The 21,531-nt window shown below is 40.4% G+C and overlaps 1 protein-coding gene across 50 annotated transcripts in view; it reads right to left on the reverse strand.

Annotated features, from left to right (window-relative positions):
* The window catches only part of EPB41L3 (erythrocyte membrane protein band 4.1 like 3), a 147,878-nt gene that overhangs the window by 28,829 nt on the left and 97,518 nt on the right, over positions 1-21,531 (reverse strand). For all 50 annotated transcript variants that reach the window (XM_085539699.1, XM_085539694.1, XM_085539693.1 and 47 more), the window contains exons 4-10: positions 12,479-12,583; positions 10,323-10,365; positions 7,323-7,398; positions 5,906-6,124; positions 5,729-5,816; positions 2,323-2,475; positions 226-323 (exon numbers count right to left, since the gene is read on the reverse strand). In XM_085539699.1, coding sequence (XP_085395825.1) covers positions 226-323; positions 2,323-2,475; positions 5,729-5,816; positions 5,906-6,124; positions 7,323-7,398; positions 10,323-10,365; positions 12,479-12,583 — 782 coding nt within the window. The remainder of the gene's footprint in view (positions 1-225; positions 324-2,322; positions 2,476-5,728; positions 5,817-5,905; positions 6,125-7,322; positions 7,399-10,322; positions 10,366-12,478; positions 12,584-21,531) is intronic.

A 21,531-nucleotide genomic window follows, 5' to 3' on the forward strand; every position in this document is an offset into this window, starting at 1 on the left:
GAAATGTATGCAAAGAAGAGTCCTTAGGCTTTTTACTTATAGTGACTGATATTATCACGCTTAGATAAAGCAAGAAGAACCATATGGTGATTTTAAATGTTTAGTATTCTTAAGGAGTGCTCAGAGCCACTTCTTGATCAAAAAGACAATTTGATTTGAAGGGTTTAGTCTCTGCCAACAGTTTTTCATCTTATACCACACCTTTAGGAAAAGACATCCACATACCTGAAAAACGTATGGTGCTCAACACACACTTTCCACAAGCGCTTTGCAGCACGATGATTTGGCAACTTAAACCCAATAGTACTTTCAAACTGCTCAAACTAGGTAGGAAAAGAAAGAATACATATTTGACACAGCTCAACTATATCTAGGCAGTGTGCACAGGTATACAGGTTCATCTTAATTTCCTGTCTGTGCAATCTAATTGCAATGGTTAAGTATATGCTGAGGTATATAATCACATATATATGCATTCTACAGGCTACAGTTTCAGAAGGAAACTGGGAGTGGTAACCACAGGCGGCCCCTGGGGATTGTTTTATGGGGAAAAGCGAGATAATAAGCAAAATATTTTTGATTGTGACAGTGATGCTCTATAAACTCTATTAACAAAATAATCAGTTAAGAATTAAGAAATTTCTTGGAGAAAAAACAAACAAAACGTAAATGTTTTAACCCTGTTTTAACTTCACCAGTTTAAAGAACAGTAGGAAGCCTGATAACAGCCTGGAGGGGAGCAGTAGTCCCCTGGGACTGATTTGGTCTCACACAGCCTTGTATTAAGGAGAACTAGAGTTAGTAAATCCCAGTGTTTTTAGCTAATTTGGCTCCTGGGACAGATGAGAAGAAGATCAGGTAACTGAAAGAGTTAGCTGGGAACAGCGGGTGACCTCTCAGTTGTGCTGAAGGTTTAGATTACAGATGCAAAAGCTGTGACAGCTGCAACTGCTGTACAATGTTGATGACTACATGCTGATAGCTGAGTAGATGAAACAGTATTGCTGTGATCAGGGAAAGGTAGGTAGAAGGGCACTTGTAAGGAAGCCTGGATCTTTATGGGGAATTGACAAGAGAGAAACACGTCAGGAAATAGCAAAAAACTGTGAAGATGATAGAGACAACACATGGGATGGTGAATCATGTTATCATCAAATGTAATCTGAAATGGACTGAACTGATCATTCTGCAGAAGTAACTATGACCTGGTCACAGAAAGCTACATACCAACACCAGCAAAGCTCAAAAGGAGAGCCTGAGTGCAGGATTTGGAGCACCAGTGGCTATTCTTTTTTCTTTTAAATTAAACTCAAGATGTGAAATTGATTGTTAAAACTGTGCCTGTTGTGATGCAGGACTGTAGATTTTGGATAACAACTGTAAAACTGCTCAGCTCCTAGTAATGGGGGTAGCTCCCACAGATTTCCCAGGTCACTTATGAAGGCAGTAGTTGGGTCAGGAGTCCCAGTGTAATACTGCATCAAGGGAGAAATGCGAGTCCTTGACCAAATGACTTCTGTCCTGCTGTATAGCTTCAACCTCTAAAATGGATATGTTTGTTTTTTTTTGGAAACTGACTGCTGTACCAGCAGCTGAAACTGAGACACTGTTTTTGCTTATGATGATCTTGAACTTTTTCTGTTTTCTTTTTTTCACTAGGATTTATCATCCTATTTCTTTGGTTGCACATGCTTAATAGGAGGTAAACCAACACGTTACAGTCGGTGTATTCGTTATGCATCAGGCTGAGCCACGAGAGGGCACTCAGGGTACGAGATTTCACACCACATCCAGTGTCAGAACGTGAGCTTCTATGAGCCTGGAAGGGCGAAAGCATGTAGCCAGCAGAATGCCGAATGATGGATGTTGGCCTCATTTCTATCAGTCTCCGGATTTTGACTTGGGCTCCAAATGTATAATCTGATATGGTTGTAAAATTTGGTATGTCCTATCTATGTCTTAGTAGGTAATATGAATAGACACTAATTCAATACACAAGATGATGGTGGATGATGAGCACCCCACAAATAAGCAAAACGTTATTTAAATTCCCAAAGTATTCGTAATATGGATGAACTTTTTTCTGCATGCAGATGGCTATATTTACTGTTTACATGAGTTCAGGGATGTAAACAGAAAAACACCGAAGATTTTACCTGTATTTTAAATAAAGTATTTACCTAATCTTTCCTAAGCAAATCAGCACAAATTAAAAAATATAAATGAAGAGGAATGTTAAAGACATGACAAATCAACAAATCAATGAGAACACAGGATTTTTGGAAAAGGTTTGTTCACTGATGTGTGTCAGGATGTCCTTACCTCCCCTGGTCGGATTTTGATGTAGAAGTTGTTCCTTTTGTATGAAATTTTCAGAACCTTTGGCCAGGCAAATCTATTTATTCTGAGTCGGTCTCGGTATATTAAGAGGCCACTCGCGCAAACTCCTAACATGATTTCCACTCCTTCAGAATCCTGGAAGAGCAGACAATGCACTCTGTTGAATAACTCTCTCTTTAAATACCAATGCAGATATTTACATACTGTGTTTCTACTTCAGTTACCTGTTCTTAATGCATCAGCTACAAACACATTATTGCTGAGAGCTACGCTACTCATTGACTGCATTCAGGCAAGGAATAGTAAGGTTGGGCAGATGAGAGAACCTCACTGTTTCAGAAGATATCTTTTAGAAAGACTACAAAAGGAGGGAGTATCATTGTATGTGGCATTAAAATAATGATATTAACCATATTATACACTTTAGTTACTTCTTACATGTCATTAGGATAAATGCAAGATTGAAAATAAGTAGGACAGCATAAACATTTACTAGTCCCGGCATCTCCCACTCTCCATGAGTAAATGCTGTGAATCAGACCCATTTCTCTTCTGTAGTTACCTCATCTTGGTTTTGGCTGATTTTCTTGCTTCTTTAATTCTGTTCTGCTAATGTTCAGTGTTTTCACTTACTCACTTCTCTGCTGTTGTATGTGAAATGACCAGCTGGCAGAAAGTTGGGCATTTAAGACCAGAAAGGTTATTTTAAATGTGGGTGTTTTATAACTCATTTTGACAGGGAAGCAAGATGTAGGTCAGACATGTTAGCATCATAAAAGCTTTGGCCAAAATCTTACTAGAATATACTTAAATAGATGTGTATTTTAAGTTTCTTCTCTTTCCTTTAGAAGCTTTCAAGTAGTTTATGCCAATCTTCATAGAAGATTGTGGTGTTCACTATCACCGCTAGCCTGCATAATGCTATTTTTTATTTAGCTAAGCATTAACAGTGTTGGAGAAAAGAAATGTCTGTCTTAAAGAATGGATTCCTTTGGTAATTATTTGAAAATAACTTAAAGTTACAAGTTTAACAACAGCAGCTATGAAGATGTCACTCTGTGATAATCAAAAAATGAATTATTAATTTGCCGCTAGTTTTCTCACACAGTAGAAGTGTAATTATGTTTAAGATGAGCACAAAGGCATATGCGCTCAGATAAAAAGAAAGCAACAGCACAGCTTGGAAAAAAAAAAAAAGTTTCAAAATCAGATATATAACATGGAATTAAGTACCACAAGGTCACTCTAGTGTTAAAAAGCAAATCAGTAAAGGATGTTGTGTTCCAACAAAGATGGTGGTACCCCAGAAAGGTATCTTTTCAATACAGAACTTTGCAACAGATCTCAATGCAGACAAAGCTTCTTTAGTTTGTAGGTGTCAGAAGCTGCTTTTCAGTGGGATATTATTGGTGCAAATGAAAACGTGGGTAAGAGGGAAATTGGGCTTTTTTGGGGGGGAGCCATAGAACACAACACTCTTTGCTGTAACACCAGGAGACACTGAGCTCCACATACCTGCATCTCCACATATGAATGGAAGGTTTTGTCAGAGTGCTGACAGCCCAGAGGACAAATCTTTCTATCTGAACACAATTTTAATTGTAGCCCTGTGCTAGCTAATTGAGAGCTAGCTTTAACAGCAGTTGGCAAGCCCAGCATCTGTTGAATACCTCAGGTACCTGCACAGCCTTAATGAATTGACACTGACACTGAGACATCTGCCACCACATGACTTCAAAAAGGCACCCACAGAGACACTTGTCCAGCAGCCTGATACCATCCCATCACATCAGCAGGCCTAATTAAAACTAAATGCTACTTCTCATGCCAATTCTAATTTTTCCTTTTTTAGCTCAATTTCTGACATTGCTATTGGGTTTCTTAATCCACAGACATACACAGTTCAGTTAGCAATGCAGTTTTTAATATTAAGAAAATTACTTAAGAGAGACATTGGCTTGCCTACCAACTTACTTTTCTCCGTGGCTTTCAAGATGAAGAACAGAAAAGTAAAAATGGATACTGGTATTTGTAAGGAGGAGAAAAGAAAGGTTATCTCAGGACATCCTAACTTAAATTTCACAGCCTTTATCCAGTATTTAAAAAGAAAAATATTCAGGCCTTAATGCCATGCTATGTCAAATTTTAGTAATGAAGCTCGTAACATATTGAGAACAGGAACTCACTGTGTGCCGTTCTTCAGATTTCTTTGTGTTGGACAAAGGATGTTGGAAAAAAAAACCTACTGAGTGACATTCACCAATACATTTCTATCTCTGCTCCAAAAGTGCCTCAAGATTCTGTGCCTATCTGCAAGACACAGGAAGAGCAGCGGCATGCCTCCTGGTCAAGTGCTGCCCACTGAGCCATACCCAGATTTTTCATTTTCAGTAGAGGTAATTAACAGAACACAAAAGACTGCCTTGAATTCTGTAACACACATGCACAATTCCTATGAAACGCCTCAGGGAAAAGGCTGCAGGCCCTTTCAAGATCTGAACTGCAAATTTATCTCAGTTCTTGAAAGGATCTGCTGCAGCATAAAAACAGGCTCACAGCAATTTGACCTTTACAGAAAACGCAGCACTCTGCTCAGCTCAGGAGTCTTTGTTTGGTACTTATTCGCCAAGGGTGCTTGCTAACCTCAAAGATGTTAACATCCATTAACCTTACTTTGATAAGTGAAGAAAAGTTGAAGAGCAGAGGGTGAAGTAATTACTTATTTGGGCAAAAAATAAAGAAAAGCCACAAATACAAAGCTGGCAGGTGGCTCTCCCAAGCCACAAGAGAAATGACCATTTTTGGTTAACTTAACCTGCTAATCATTACAGAAATCACCTCACTGTGGAACAATGTTTCCAGCAGAATTACTACCCTTCCAGTCAACTGGAATGACCACACGTCAGAAGAGAGATCAGCTGCTGTTTCCCTGTGACTATCAATCTGATTAGGTCTTCAGCACAGCTGAACAACTGCTTCAGAGTTCTATGCATGTTGGAAATGATCTGTTTATTTAGCTAAAATGCCATACTTGGCCTTATTAAATTGCAAAATGTAGCTGAAGGAAATGACAATTGATCACTCTCCAGATAGCTTCTAATATCCTTTCTCATTACTGTGTCCATTTGGCTTTTTTTTTTTTTTTTTTTTTCCCCAAAGGGTTTGACTGTTTATTCAGCACAGTGTGTTGACGAAAAACACCATACAGTCTATAGGCTGAAACATCCATTATCCCAGGAGTCACCTTTCCTCATGTTGAGTAGTGATTTATCCCCCAATCTGCCTGTCTCAGAACAACAAGAAAGAATAAATCAAAGTCCATGCAAATTCAGGTACGTGAGAAAGATGACGATTGTGGGTTCCCAGCAGGAAGAAATGTAGTCCATACCTTGGCATGATGGAGATCTACTCCATACATTGATAACTTTTTGGCATTCTCCAGAAAATGCATCTCAGCCTCAGCAGGTGTCATTCCCCTGAAGAAAACAAACAACAATTTGAGCATCGATATTAAGAAAACAGAATATGAATTGAAACGCAACACCTACAGCCTCCATCCACCTACCTGTGGCTCTTGTGCAGCTCGATCACTTTATCTTCCAGTTCTTTAGTGTGATTTGGTGCAAAGCGAAACTCACTGACATAGTCACTTCCGTATTCATCGGGGTCATAGTCACCAAGCTCGGACTGCACAGTGTAGGAGCCCAGCAGGGCGAGGGTGACAAAGGAGCAGGGCAGCCGGCCGGACACAATGTCATCCCTCAGCTGCAAGCAGAGGTAGTACCTGCAAGGAAGCACCGCCATTGCTCACATACAGCTCTTCCAGTCCCACCAGCAAAGGAGCCACATCTGAGAGGCTGAAAATGTCCAAGCCCAAAGCTTCTTGAAGCATTAGCAAGAATTAAGAATTAAAAATACCCTTTGCCTAACTTGTGGGTAGCAAAGCTTAATTAATCATTATAAAGTTGCATGGAGATATCTTGATAAAATGTGTTGTCATTTTGTTTGGTGATCCAGGAGAATTATCCACAAGTTTGCATAACATATCATTAAGATACATCTAAATGATAACTCTTTTCTTTAAAGAGAAACATAAAATAACATTTCATAATAGGCTGCTTAAATCCAAGCCATTAAAAAAAAAGATGTTTTTTTAATCAAAAATACATCTAAACAGCGAATAATGCTAAAAACATGGAGGTAAGGACTGATTAGAAGAAATGAGGAAAAAGTGAAGAGTGTTGGGTTTGTGGTTAAGATATGGAGTTCATTTGGGAGGTTGAAGGGTGAGAAAGAAATCCTGACCACTTCAAGAGCTTTGCTGCCAGCTTGATGCCAACTGGTCCTTGCTTGGCGGTTAGGTATGACTTTTGGTGTCTCAGCCATCATGGCTTACCCCAGCATGGAGCTGATACTGGGATTTGCACCAAATGGGAGGAATAAGGGAATGTTCCAAAGATCTTTATCAAAGATATAGTCTCCTGTACCTTGAACCTAATTACACAAGGGATAAAAGCAATCATTCCCATCATCAGAGCTCATTATTGCCACATTCATGATACCATGCACACCAACCACCCATCTAGCCAAACAGTACACAAAATTCACAGTCATTCTTCTTCTCCTCTTTTCTTTCATGGTTATGATTTTGCTAACAATAAAATCTTGTTACCATTGGCAAAACAAAACATTGGGCATCTCTGTGGAAATCAAAGTAAATTCACAAGGACAGTGACATTGATAAAGCTTGATTTGGGGGTTAAACTGTAAATAAATAAATGAAAAATGTCGTCTGAGCTCAGGGGACCAAACACTGTTTACAGTGTCTTTTCTGCCAAAGCATCACATATTTCCATAAGCTCACAAGAGAAAGCAAGTCAGTGGGTATACAAAACATCCCCTTTCTTGGATAATTAGAGAATAACCGCTCTCAAGAACAGATTTGAAGTCCCTTCTAGAAATGTATTTAATGTTTTAAACACCTGGTAATATCTTCGGATAGCTGGGCAGGGTCTGGAGGGTAGAATTTCACATTAAATGCAAACTGCCAAGCACCACCTGGAAAAGAACACAGGTTTACTGAAAGCGCAGTGGGAGTGCAAATGGAGATGTTCATACTATTTGATTACCAGCAAATTTAAAAATAATCCAGTCAAGGAATTAATAAGAATAGGATATATTATCTTCTTTCTCGTGTATCATTCTAGAGATAGTAATTTTCCCTTTCACAATTACAGTATTAGATCAGATCTTACAGCTCTTTTCTTATTTAGACAGATTTTCACTGAGGCGAGGACCCAAAGGGAGTAGCAATTCACTGCTAATACTTACAAAAATTCAGTCTGAAAAAAAACATTTACTGGAATTAACCATCTGAAAACACAGCTTATACAAGCTCTAGAAGCAATAATTTCAAACAAACAGGCCCTGGAAACATGGCAAAGCAGGTTTCAAATGAGCAGCAGAGTGGCAGCCACTGTTGGGTGATAAAATGCTGCAAGAACAAATGCAGAGACTGTGGCTGGAGCACAGAGTGAGAGAATTCCTACTTAGTAATTTCTGTCTGTTTAGGTGACCTGTGGGATACTGGCTTGCATCACTGCAACTGTTTAGCAAAAAGTGTTCTGGAGAATGAGTTGTAGATGTTATTCATAAAGAATACAAAGATTGGGGAAAAGAAAAAAAGTGTTGAATTCTGCAATGTAAATGTGAACACTGATTTTTAATAAGAGAGAGGTTATACTAATGTTTGCCTCTAAAGCAAACAAAAAGCAGCAACTAAGCCCCAAACCAAAAAGTGCTAAGAAGCACCATGGTGGTATCTCTTTAATGGGACTTTTCACTGAGGCCATCATTGTGGAACATACACCTTATACGTACTTCCACCATAAGTTACAATATTTCTGCACCCAAGAAACCAAAGATGAAGTAATGATACTTAAGTTTTCTGAAATATATTCAATATTTCAGAAATTATTGAAGAAAATAATCTAATTACAGATTAACTAGAAATAAGTAAATCTATCTCTCTGAAACTCCTGTATTGGCTGTGTAATACGAAAATGGTTGTGCATGCTGTGAAGAACACGACTCCTGATGAACTCTTGATCTTCATTCCAGAGGCACCTTCAGTCTAGGCACCTGTTAATGAACATGGGTTTTCAAAGTGCATCTGGTATAGAAAACTTATAGGCTGGACATAGTGAATGAATTTCCCTCACTGGAAATACTGTGATGTCTTCCTGATTGAGAGTTTGGAGGTGTTTACTTAGAGACCTCAAGGAAATCTCACTCCATGCAAAACATGACTTGTTAAGATAACTGATTGAGAAGCCTTCTCCCCTTACTCAGAGGGCCTTAAACAACACGCAGTACGTTAAAACCAACAGGGCACAACCAGAGCCATAGATACAGTGACAACCTTGTTTCTCTCAGTCACTGGAAAGAAACTGCCACTGTTTACAGTATAATCACAAATATCTGAGTGATATACAGCATACATGTATTTTTGTGCCATTTATGATAAGTGTTGTGCATAAGAATCCCACTTTTCCATGTCTTTCCTGCTTCCAACTTCTATGGTGAATTCTCAAAGCGAGTAAATTATCACTGTCATCTCCTGCAAATACAACTGTCCCCATTCCATGTCCAGCTCTACATTTTTCTGCCCTGGTTAATCTCTTGCTGTCACAACCTTTCACTGTCCAACTCACAGCTTGGGCACATATTTAATGTGTTTCACATCAGCAGTTTGAAGCTGAGCTGCTTTCCTTGCACTATCAACATAACTTGACTCAACAAAGTCTCCAGCACCCTCCTCTCAGACTTGAAAAAACCATATAATGGAGCATAGATTTTCATGGCTCTTCTTTATTTACTTATAATGAAAATAACATGAGTGAAAGGTGCAGTTGCTCACAGCAGCAGAGGATTCAACCCTTTGAATCCCAGAGAGGGGACTGACTCATTTGCCAGGACTGATCCACGAAATGTGAACCACCAAGTGCAGGTATTTACAAAATGGGCAAAGCCAAAAAGTACTCAGGTTTTCCTATGAAAAAAAAAAAAAAAAGTAACACACACAAGCATTTAATCAATTTGAAAAAGCAAGGGTGAAAAAAAGGGCAGGCGAAGTTTCAAGCCTGGCAGCCCTAACACAGTTTTCCTTCCAGGATCAGTTGTGAAAGGCCAAGGGGAAATGCTTTCAGACTAAAAGAGGGGAGATTCAGACTAGACATAAGGAAGAAGTTTTTTACAGTAAGGGTAGTAAGGCACTGGAACAGGTTGCCCAGAAAGGTGGTAGATGTTTCATCCTTAAAGACACTCATTGTCAGGCTGAATGAGTCTTTGCGTAACCTGATCTAGCTGTAGGTGTTTTCCTGCTTAATGCAGGAGAGCTGAAACAGATGGCCTTAGAGGGTCCTTTCCAACTCAAAAATTCTATGAATCCATGATTCTGCCTGTAGGTTGGAATTAAGGGTCTGTGGCCCACCTGCCCCACTGTCCTTGTGAGCAGAGGGTCGAGGTGAGAAGCTTACTCCCCACAGGAAGGTGCAGTGGGGTAGGCCTCTGAACCTCACAGTGACAGGACACTTCTCCTATGGATGGCTCTTGGAGGGGATGTGATCACAATGGAATATGTGATACTACAGCTCTGTAGCCCACCTGCCACCAGGATTTTCCAGCTAGGGCCACCAAGCCATGGGACACCACATCAGGGACACCAGCGTGACCCTTGGCATGATGGAGGGTAACAAGGAAACAGGCACTCCTGCCCACAGGTCTCTATGAGGTGGCTTTCCATACGCACGGAGGCCACACTGGCTGTAAAACTAAGGTTGTCCAGTGCTAGCAGTGGAAGGCAGATAAAAACAGTTTGGAGACAAAAAGGCTTATATTCTCAAATTTTGGGGTCTGGGTACACCAGAAGGAAAAGTTGTCCCAAACCACCGAAAGAAAAACACAAATAATAACAAACTTACTTCGGATCTGCTTTTTGATTTCCTTGGCAGGGTCCAACCAATTCTGAAAAGAAAATGTTTCCTTTCTTCAGTTTGAGTTAGAAAACACAATCAACATCATTTTTAAAACAGTGCCATGAGACAAAGCTAGAAAACCTGCATGCCCACCCTTTTCTCTCTGGAGCAACAGTGGGCAGGGGTAATGGTAACTTACAGAATTAGGACTGCTACTGATCTCCATAGAAGACATGCGAGCGTGCCATAGGACACTGTCCCGTTTGTAACTCCCTGTAAACATAAGGGCATCTCCAGGGGCAGAGTTACTGCCAGGGCTGTTCTCATGCATGTTAAACCAAGGCTGGTGGCTTTGCAAGGAGATCACACAAAACCCTATTGAAGAGCTGAGGGATTATCGCTGTGATTTACTACTATTCCCTGGCTCCAAGGAGCACTGATGGCTGAAACCAAATTCCTCCAGAGGCAAGCAGGAATTTGAGGTCTCTTATTGCTGCCACCAAGGCGAGAACTGGTAGCTCATAAAGTTCTCTGCCCTGCCTCTGTGATACGGGGAGCTGAGTACCCCATAGCTCTGTTTTATCGTCTAATGGGATCAAATTAATATTTAATATGCCTTGCACAGCCTAGAACAAAAAGTTCACCTCCCCGAGGAAAGTTCCACTTTGTCCAAAGAAAGAAAAACAAATGTATCATAGAAAAAATATGACAGAAATATCAAACAGGCAGAACACAACAACCCCTACACCCAAGAAAAACAACCACTTTGCAGCTGTCCAAATGCAGTTAGTAGTGCAAAACATGAGCCTGAGGAGTTCCAGCTATTTCTAAGCTTTCCGTAAAAGCACACCATGCACCAATAAATTAAATATGCATCAAGATTTCTATTTTCAAATGTGACATGTGATGTGAGCACATATTTTCTGGCTGGAAGGTGTGGCCGAGGATGGAGGTGAGATGCTAAGTACTTCGATACAAGAAACGTGCACATTATTGATCTATAAACACGGGGTCACACCATTTTCAGCTGTTCAGCTCTCTGAAGTAACTGGTGATCTACAGACGTTTATCACTTTTAAGCCACCTGTTTAAAATGAATGCTTGTTTTTTCTTTCCAGTATAGGAAAGCATTCCTCTCTGGAAATGTACTTAGACATTTGTTTAACTTTTATTACAGTGGAAAACTAAGCGTATGGTTAAGTATTATCTTAGACTAGCATGGACCACTTAAGTGTCTGCTTGAGTGACTTTCTGAAACAGAAACAGAATCCTCATATTTAGAAATCAGTAAGAAAGGGGAAGAAAAAGAACTCACGCGTTTCTTACACATCCTATATAGCTGAAACAAAGGGAAGCCTAGAAAACAAAGCTGCTGCTGTTGATCTCACCTGACATAAAGACCTAAAGAAGCAGTAATAACTCCAGCCTTATCAGGGAAGACCTTTGAAACCATACAAAGCACAAAATAACTTCACCTGGTTACATCATGCTTAGAAGTTTTGTTACTGGATTCTTTAAAAATATTTATCGTAAAAGGTCAAAAAATAAAAAAATGCACCATGCACCACTTAAAGTATATTTTTGCTCCTCTCCCTTTCATCACAATATTGTCCACAATAGTTCATATTTTACCCCAGCTTTAGATCATCCTGCACTCTGTTAATACTGTTAACACAAGCTCATTTAATGATAAACATGAGCTATAGAAATGCAGAATGGGATTCATTACTGCTGTCAATTGCTTATGCATTTAGGCAAATAGAACAATGCTATATTAAAGTAGGTCATGATTGGAAATCAAGATTTCTTGGAAGTGAAGCAACTCCTGCCTATCTGTACCACAAGCTAATTTTATTAAATAAACCACATTTTAGTATTATATGCTTAGCAGCATACAGGAACATAGAACTGACTTTCATTGATGGCAGTAATGTAACAAATCAAACTAGAAGGAGAACGAGGTAAATGATTGAATTCTTTCATGCTTACACAGACAGAAGCCAAGGAAGCCCAGGGGATGCTCTAGGATTTATAAACATAATAACTTAAGATACACATATGCAACTAGATAAGAAGACAAAACAGCTTCTGTACTGTTTCCAACTGTATGGGGGTGCTTTAATGTCCATATGTCAAAGGCAAATCACCATTCTGAAGGATACCTTTTGGTTTTCTGTGTCTCTGTACGTTAGCCCAAAGTAGTCTTTTTCCAAAAGGTTCAGATGCTCACACACTTTGTCAAATAGCACTTGGCCTCTGGAACGTTTCTGTGCGAAACAAAGAGAAAAGAAAATTCATGTTTGAAAAATAAACATCACTATTAAAATAGCATCTTTGCTGCTTAATCTTCAAAACTGACCCAGAAATGATTTACTTCAACTGATCCATTTTTTCAGATATATTGATCTGGAGCTTCATAAGAATCAATGGAACAGGGCAAATTCAGTTTTCATAAGAACTCAGGTCTTGCTGTAGAGTTTAAAATGAGTCAGTACATGCCATACTACAAGCATCAATTAAGAGATCTATTCTGTCTTTCACAAATAGCAACCTCAGATTCATTTTGAGGATTTATCTCAGTAAACCAGAGTGTGTACTATGTTTGCAACAGTGGTAACAAACAATGGTACAAACTATTCCCTGCAATGGATTATCAGAGCTGTGATTTGGGCAATCCTTTGGAGGAAAAGCCAAATGTGTAGGCATTTCTTGCTTTGGTAATACTGTGGATTAATTCCAAGATCCTTTTCTGCCTAATATACAGGGAAATACAAACACACCATCTACTGAAATCAGTGAGAGTGCCTAGAATCTCACATGGAATGAAACTGGGTAAAAAAGTACTTTCCCAGTGTTCCACTGACCTTCTTTATCGCTAGAATGTTATATGAGAAGATAACTCACTGTCTACAGCAAGAGTTTTTAGCAGAGGCATCATAGCCTTTTTTATTGGACAGTAAAAATTCAGGTCATCCCTATTCTCAGTGTAATATATGATATGGAGAGAGAATTTTCCGAAAGAAACCCCAACAACCTCACAACCACTGACAGAAATGTCCTATTCATAAGTACCTGTGCCAACTTTAATATGCATTAGTTATAACAAGGAATTCAACATTATTTGGGCCATCAGACATTGTCTGCTTCCCTACGTGTGCCTCAGCTAAAGGAAAAAATCTCCCCACTTCATTTCAAGCATGCACACACACATACATAAATATTTTAGTTGATGTCAGCCCGGCAGTTTCTTTATCTGTAACACACACATGACTTGAAGCAGAATGGAAATACATTAATTACTTCAAAAGGCAGCAGAAAGCTGAAACAAAAGAAGACAGAATGCTTCTTCCAAATTTATCTTCATTAAATTAATGAGGGCAAATCCAGAGCGCTGCAGACATTGTCTTCTGTCTGCATTACGTAGTGGTCATTTGTGATCAAGTGACGCCAAATATATTCATTACAGCCTGTCATTCCTCAAAGGTCACCCACTTGGAGCTATGTCCCCTTATCACCCCACCACGATGGCAGTGTCACCAGAGCCCCTAAGTGGGCACAAGCATTTTCAGTACTGCACCAGCTCTCTGAGCTAGACAAATGGAGCAGAGGAAAATACAGCTCTGTCAATACAGCTGTACCTACAACATGCTGCCTGTCCAGCAGGGTTGGCTGGGGCGTGTGAATATTTCACAATCCAAACTGACGGGGCTATGCCAACAAAACTGGCCTCCAACTATTTTAGAAGTGATAACAAGCCAACAGAAAATTTAATAAATAAGAAGAGGTTTGCTAACAGTCAGTAAAAACATTAGGAACAATGCTGGAGTAAGTTGCAGAGCATAACCTAATTTTTGTTAAAATCAGTATTTCTGTTAAGGCTCCAGTGGTACATTAGATAGGGTTCAGGGAAACATACTCTACACTTTTATTGATAGGGAGACTGTAGGAGTGGCTGCTACAGTCTAACATGCATTCTTCAGATGACAGAAAAACTAGCCACAGAAGCATGCCATAAGAGTATTGCTCTAACTGAATTTACTGAGTCTTCTAGCATCATTTGATCAAGCAGCTGTAGACTTACTTACGCCCAGTCACATGCATCCAGCCCTGGATCAGGAAGTAAAAATGCACCTTCATAATTTCAAACAAACGTTAATTCTTTACACCCCAGACTTGGAAGTAACTAACAAAGCTTGATGGTTTTGTATTGCTGCTTCATGGAGACAGTTCCACTACTGGTGTGCACAGAGGAACAAAGCCAGAGCCCTCAAGCCAAATGGTCACATCTCTGCTGCAAATAAACAATGCCATACTTTGCCAAGCATTTCTACTTGGTGACAGACTAAGTCATTACACCAAATGGAGATAAATAAGCAGCTTACTGTACATACCACTGCTTGCATCACTGCACCACCTACATATGATTCATGACACTTCGATGTCCTAATTTAGGAGTCTCACAAGGTCAACAAGAGAGCTGTTTTACATGGCTGATCTGTGCAGCTACACAGATGTCAGCTTTGAGAAATAGGAGCTAGTGACTGCAAGGTACAATGTTTTAACAGGGAGCTGCACAAAACAGTTGTATGCGGCTGTGTTATCATAAAAATGCTCAGGATTTCTACACATTGTGGGCAAGTGGGACTAAATATGAGAAGCCTGAAATAACTTGCCTGGCTCATTTATTTATTAATTTATTTTCCTGTGACAAAATCTGTCCTCTTCCTTCCCTAGGATGATACCCAAGTTACCCTGAGGCACTTTTCACAGAAATCCTACTGCATCTGAATACAGGAAAATGTTGGTGCTGCAAGAGGGCTTCAGAAACACCATGTGTACCTGGCAGCCTTCCCTGGGCAGGATGTTCTCTTCCCTGGGTGATGGCTGAGAGTTAACATTACAAAGGCTACTTTCCTTACTGTTCACAGAGAAGCCCATCAGCATTAAGACAGACGAGCTGCTGCCCAAGTGCCTCTTCCCAGGTCAGAGCCATCAATGGAGCAGGATTTATGGGGCTCCTATCACTTAGGGATGCACACTGCCTGAAAATGGAGCCACCACTGCTGCCCTTGTAAAGCAAAAAAACACAGTGAGAGGCAGCATCTGTGTAAATCCAGAGGAAATTAAGAAGTTTAGCTGGGAATACATAATTAAAGGAAATGAGCAGACCTCCCACACTCCTGTTAATTACTTTTATTTTACCAAGTACTCAAATTAGCATAGCAGATAAGGTGTGGGCATCATTGCTTCAGCAGGGAGAGAATGGGAGGAGGAGTAGAGAAATGTCAAGTTACCCACCCTAAACCTTTGCATTCCACTATTTTGGCATGACAAGACCAAGGCAAAGAAAGTCTCCTGGTTACTGTGAATCGCAGCTTAATATAAAAAACGTCAAGCAATTCTCAGCAGGCCAAAAGAATGTTCCTTGTGCTTTTGTAATGTTTTTAGTGGATAAATAAGTAAATCACAGTAAAAAAGCAATCAAAATCCATGCTATATAATATTGGCCACACAAACGAATAGTTCTTGTGAGAGGTCAGTATGGAAAGAGTGTCCCCCAGAAATATTCTGTTACATTTCACACATGAATGGGATGAAAGGAAATGTAGAGATGAGAAAAATCAGACACTTTGTTCATGCTTTGGGAAAGCAAAATCATAAAAAGAATGCAAAACATACATTGAACAGCATAAATGAGTCAGAGTGCAAAAATTAAACTTTTCACAGGCTCTCTCCTGCAACTGTATAAAGCCCACAGCAATCATCCAAAACCAAAATTAGAAAAAACAGCCTTCTAGTCAAGCTTCCAGTGAGAAGAGCCAACAACAGTAAACTTGGCAGGTCTTCACCCACCAGCAATTCCCACACCCAAGGCAGAGGAGAAACAGCATCTTTCCTCGCCAGTTTCTCCTCTGCTTTTGGACCCAAGCCTCTTCCTCCTCAGGAGGCAGAAGTTCACAAAAGACTCTCCAAGTACCTACTGGCTTCCCCAGAAACAGCTTATCCTCAATTTTCTACACAGCAGCTATTCGTGCTGCTGCTGCTGCTCCACTCTCCATTACCACCCACCTGGCTCTGCAGTTCTCTGGGCTACCGAGCACCACTGACCCTATCTAAGAAACTCCTTTCCTCTACTCCTGTTCTCACTGGCTGGCTACTACCACTTTAAGCCCCTGTCCCCCATGTCCTCATCCCCACACAATGCACTCATCCATTCAGGGGATGTTCTCCCTTTCTGAATCTTTGAGATGATAGCCTTTTTCTGAAGCAATGGAAAGGAGGGAAAAAAAAAAAAAAAAAAGATTAGTGCCATTTTCAGGTTGGATTATCAGGAAAAGGTTCTTCATCAGAGGATGCTCAGGCTCTGGAAGAAGTTCCTCAGGAGTGTGGTCATGGCCCCAAGCTGCCAGGGTTCAAGGAGTATATGGACAATGCACTCAAGACATATGGCCTGATAACTGAGTGGGCCTGTGTGGAGCCAGCAGTTGGATTCAATGATCCTAACAGGTCCCTCTGAACTTGGGAGATTCTATGATTCTATTCAAATTAAGTATTTCAGCAAAAACTGCAACGATTTGGCATATGGAACAAGGGTGTTCGTCCACTGCACTCATCCACAAGTTAAGGGAACTTCTTCAAGCCAACACCCCTCCATCCTACCCCTGTTCCATATGAGATGATCAGACCAAGGTAACACATTGTGCATCATTTTGAATGGGGAGCTAAAAAAACTCAGTTTTTCATTTTAGCTCGACGAGGATAACAAGATTATTAGAAAGTTGATTATTCTCTCTGGTGAACATTTGGATGTCTGGTATTTAATGCAGAAAAATAATGAGAAACTTTTCCTTTATTATGATTAAACCCATAAGCTGTAACATATTTAAGATGAATGAACATTATTAAAACGAAAAAAAAAAATGTTACTGTTATTCATACATTGTCACTTCAGACAAAAAATATGTATTGTATATTAATATAATCAGTGGATACAGGAAGACTGAGGTGTGAAGGGGTATATAGAGACAATCCAGTCCAACCCCTCTGCTTAAGCAGGACCAGTTGCTCAGTATCATGTCCAGAGAGGGTCTGACTATGTTCAAGGACGGAGACTCCAAAGTCTAGGCAACCTATATCACTGTCTGACCACCTTCATAGTAGAAGCTATTTCCTGTATTTCAGTTCTTGCTCATTGTCTCTTTTCACTTGGTACTGCTGAGAACACTGTCTTTTTTACTTATCCATTCAGGTATTTATAGACATTTACAGGATTCTCCCTGAGCCTTCACTTCTCCAGGCTGAACAATCCCAGCACTCCCAGCCTCTCCTCACATGAGAGATGCTCCAGGAACTTCATCTCCTCTGTGGCCCTTCCTTGGACTCTCTCCAGTACACTCCAGAACTAGAACCCACCCTCCAGGTGAGGTCTTACCAGTACTGAGCAGAGAGGAAGGATCATTTCCTTTCACCTGCTGTTAGCTCCCTGCTTGATGTGGCCCAGTATTGCACTGGCCATCTTTGCTGCCAAGGCACGCTGTTCACTTTTGTTTATCTTATTTTCATCAGGACCTGTAGGCAATGCCTCAATTGTAGCAATTAGGCTAAGAAAACCACATGTTACTATAATGTAATAAGCAGCTAGGAAAACTGCATTGGAAATGAGCAGCTAACACCATAATACAAGGATGCAACACAAATATTCTTGTCATGCAGACTCTAGTGAGAACATACAAACCCTCTTTGCGACTCACTGTGACATAAGAAGAAAAGCCTCAGGAGAGATCTCATTGCTCTCTACAAATCCCTGAAATTAGGTTGTGGTGAGGTGGGGGCCTCTTCTCCCAGGTAACAGTGAGAGGACAAGAGGTAATGGCCTCACATTGCACCAGAAGTTCAGGCTGGATGTTTAAAATCTATTCACAGAAAGGGTGCTGAAGGACTGGTGTAGGCTGTCCAGTGAGGTGGTGGTGTCACCATCCTTGGAGGTGTTCAAGAATCATGCAGCTGTGGCACTGAGGGACATCTTTCAGTGGTATGGTGATGATGGGTTGACAGCTGGCCTTGATGACCTTAGTGGTCTTTCCAACCGTAATGATTCTATGATTCTAAGGGGAAGATTTCAAATGTTATGTGCTGGATGGTACTTCCCAGCTGAAAGCTAATCACAACAGAGGCAACTGATTAGGATTCCAAAAGAGTGGTCAGGTGCTGGAATGGGCTGCCCAAGGAGGTGGTTGAGTCACAGTCCTCGGAGGTGTTCAAGAAATGTTTAGAAATGTGGTACAAGGAAACATGGTTTAGTGGGGAAATATTGGTGGAAGACAGTTGTTTAGACTAGATGATCTTGGAGGTCTTTTCCAGACTTGGTAATTCTTTGATTCTAGGACACAGAGCTGCCGCCTCTAAGAGGCACCACCTCTCAAGAACATTTTTAAGCTTCTGTAGCTCCTGTTTTGGTTATGCTGTGCAGCCCCTGAACCCCCACCATATAGAATTTGCCCATTTGGCATTCTGGCATCCTGCTTTAACAATGCAGCAATTGTCCTGACAATGACAAGTGGACCTGGCACAGTGCTGATCATTACTCTGCTCAGACCAGGTGCTAGCCCAGTTGGCCTCCTCTGCTCCCTCCATCCCACACATCTGGGATGACAGCACTCCCCTGCACCTCCACAGCTGCTAAGGGGTTAATTGTTGTACACCTGATGAAAGCACAGAGTGTTAGTCTACTCTCATGCTCTATTTTTATTCACTAGCAGATTACCCTCCTCTCACTGACAGGGAAATAATATGAACAGCTGAAGAGTAGAAAACAACCCCCTCTGCTTCCTAGAAATTAAAGCTAGTGCAGCCCCCAAAGTGTCATATTTTCAGAGCAACTCTATTTTCTGCAGACAATGCTGCAGTCTCACGTGTATGCAAAATGCTGAGCAAAGGCTGAAGGAGGAAGCTGTCTGCAGCATAAAGGTATGCATGTGCTGTTTGAAAGCAATTACAAACAATCACATTGAGAATGAGTTTATAGCTAAAGGAAATCCAGGGACAGAGTCGAGTCCCCCAGCCAGTGAGCTATAATGGGATTTGTTTGTGCCACCCCATACCCAGCATCTGCACTGCATAGTAGCTACAAGGTCATGCACCCCACTGAGCAGGAACTTTGCCTCTTTGCCGTTCAGCCAAAGAGCAGAGAGACAAACCGCTTTCACAGCTGTGGACTTGAGTTTCAAATGGAAAGTGCACATTTCTTTCTGCACAAACATGACCACTTTCCTCAGACAAGCTGTCACGCTGCCAGTGAACAAGCAACACTAGCACTAGCCTGGCCTTAAATTCCGTACAATTACTGTAATAACTCCAGTGGGCACTGTCGCTGGAAGAAGAACAAACAGATCAGTACCGTGAAATCCCGGTAGAAATAATTGGACTTTAAATGATGTTGAGGTTATCTGGTTCACATTCCTAATTACCATTTACACTTTCCAATGGATCTCAACAATACACTGTATAAATGTGTGGGCTGTCTCTAGTCTTGCATGGAGTAATGCGTTTTGACATGTGACTGTACTCACCTCTTCCCTTTCCCTCATTCCTTTTGATAGTGAAGTATTAGCTAATTTTTCTAACCTACAATGCACGATGAAAAGATTCTATGTTCAGACTGCTGATTTTATTTCCTGTTACTGTTCCAATTTAAATTGCCTTTCTATTGACAGCTCAGTTTCTACACTGCACAGACCATGATGATGGTGCAAACACAAGAAAACACCCCAAAAATTTAAGATGCATATAGCATCACCTAACTACCACACAACAGGAGAACTTTCATACTCCCCATTTTGCAGCTTCTGCAATTACTCTTGCAACACACACCAAAAAAAGTGTAAATGATTAGCTGTTTGTCAGGAATACTTTGTACTTGCCACAGCAAGCACTCTTCCCACAAACTCCCCCAGATGAGATATGTACAGTAAGCCTCAGAGTCACTGAATTCCAGCCTTCTGACAGTGTGCACAGTCTTTATTCACCAGTTATATATCGTCCATAAAAACTGAGATAATCCTGGAAAAAGCACAACCTGTGCAGTCTTCATTTGTGAGGATAGGAGGCGTGTGCTTGCAAGTTTCCTAGTTCATTTTTGTAATGAGAACCCTATCTCTGTAGAAGGGATCTGAACTTCATAAATATGTCAGAATTTTATGGGTATATGCCAATATTTGCATAATTTAATGCATGTAATATCTGCACTTGCAAACATACACAACCTTATGAGAATGTAAATGTTTGGTGTCATTCCAAATGTGGAGGAGCAGTTGACCATGACCTCAAGAGTCACCAGCTATGGAGAGTCAATCGCAATAATTCTGGTAAAGAACTGACTTCTATCTTCATGTGGATTAAAAATCTACTCATTGTGACATTTCCCATATTCCAGGGAGGAAGAGTTTGAACTGGCCAAGATACAAAGGCCTAATCATTGCATTTTAGGCCATAACATTTCCAACAGACAAAACATTTTGTTTGTACTAATCAGTACTTTTCATTAGAAAATGGAACAAAAAATTAGCAAAGGGTTAATTTTTCTCAAGGAAGATAAATGTGCAAAGCCATTGCAAAGAAGTTTGACTTCCTTGCCCTTCCACACGTTTGTCATTTTTCATTCAGAGGATTTGTTCTTGTATTGCTTCATGTCCCCTAGTCCCTCTCCACTGGGAAAAGGCGATGAAGGAGAAAGGTGACAGAGAAGGAAAAAATCTCAGAATTTCTCTGGGGATCTATGATTTCTCAACTGTAGCCCTCAGCAGGAACATAAATGGGTAGCATTCAAGAAGGATGGAGAATCTCTCCTGTAGCTTTAACTGGCAGAAAATCAGCAAGTTTTCTCCTGGTTTAATGAAGTGTATCCCACACACAACATGTATATAAGTAGCAAGATGAGGTCATTGAAAAACAAAGCATAACTCAACCACTGGAGATTAGCCCTCTAAGTCCCTTGCTGTGTTTGCTGAAAATTCCAGAAAATCAACATTTTGTTTCCTCTGAAAGTAAAAAATGTTAAGAAACATGTTCTATGCATAACATAATATACAGTAAAGAAAGTCACTTCTGCTACAGAGCAGAATCTTCACAGAAGTTACTTCTAGAAAGCTGTACAATAAACTGAAAAAGCAAGCAAATGGACAGAGCAAATGACATACATCCTACTGCATCTCCTATA

The sequence above is a fragment of the Coturnix japonica genome, chromosome 2 (assembly GCF_054131305.1).
Source record: "Coturnix japonica strain WE chromosome 2, WE-NBRP24, whole genome shotgun sequence".
NCBI classification, from domain to species: Eukaryota; Metazoa; Chordata; class Aves; order Galliformes; family Phasianidae; genus Coturnix; species Coturnix japonica.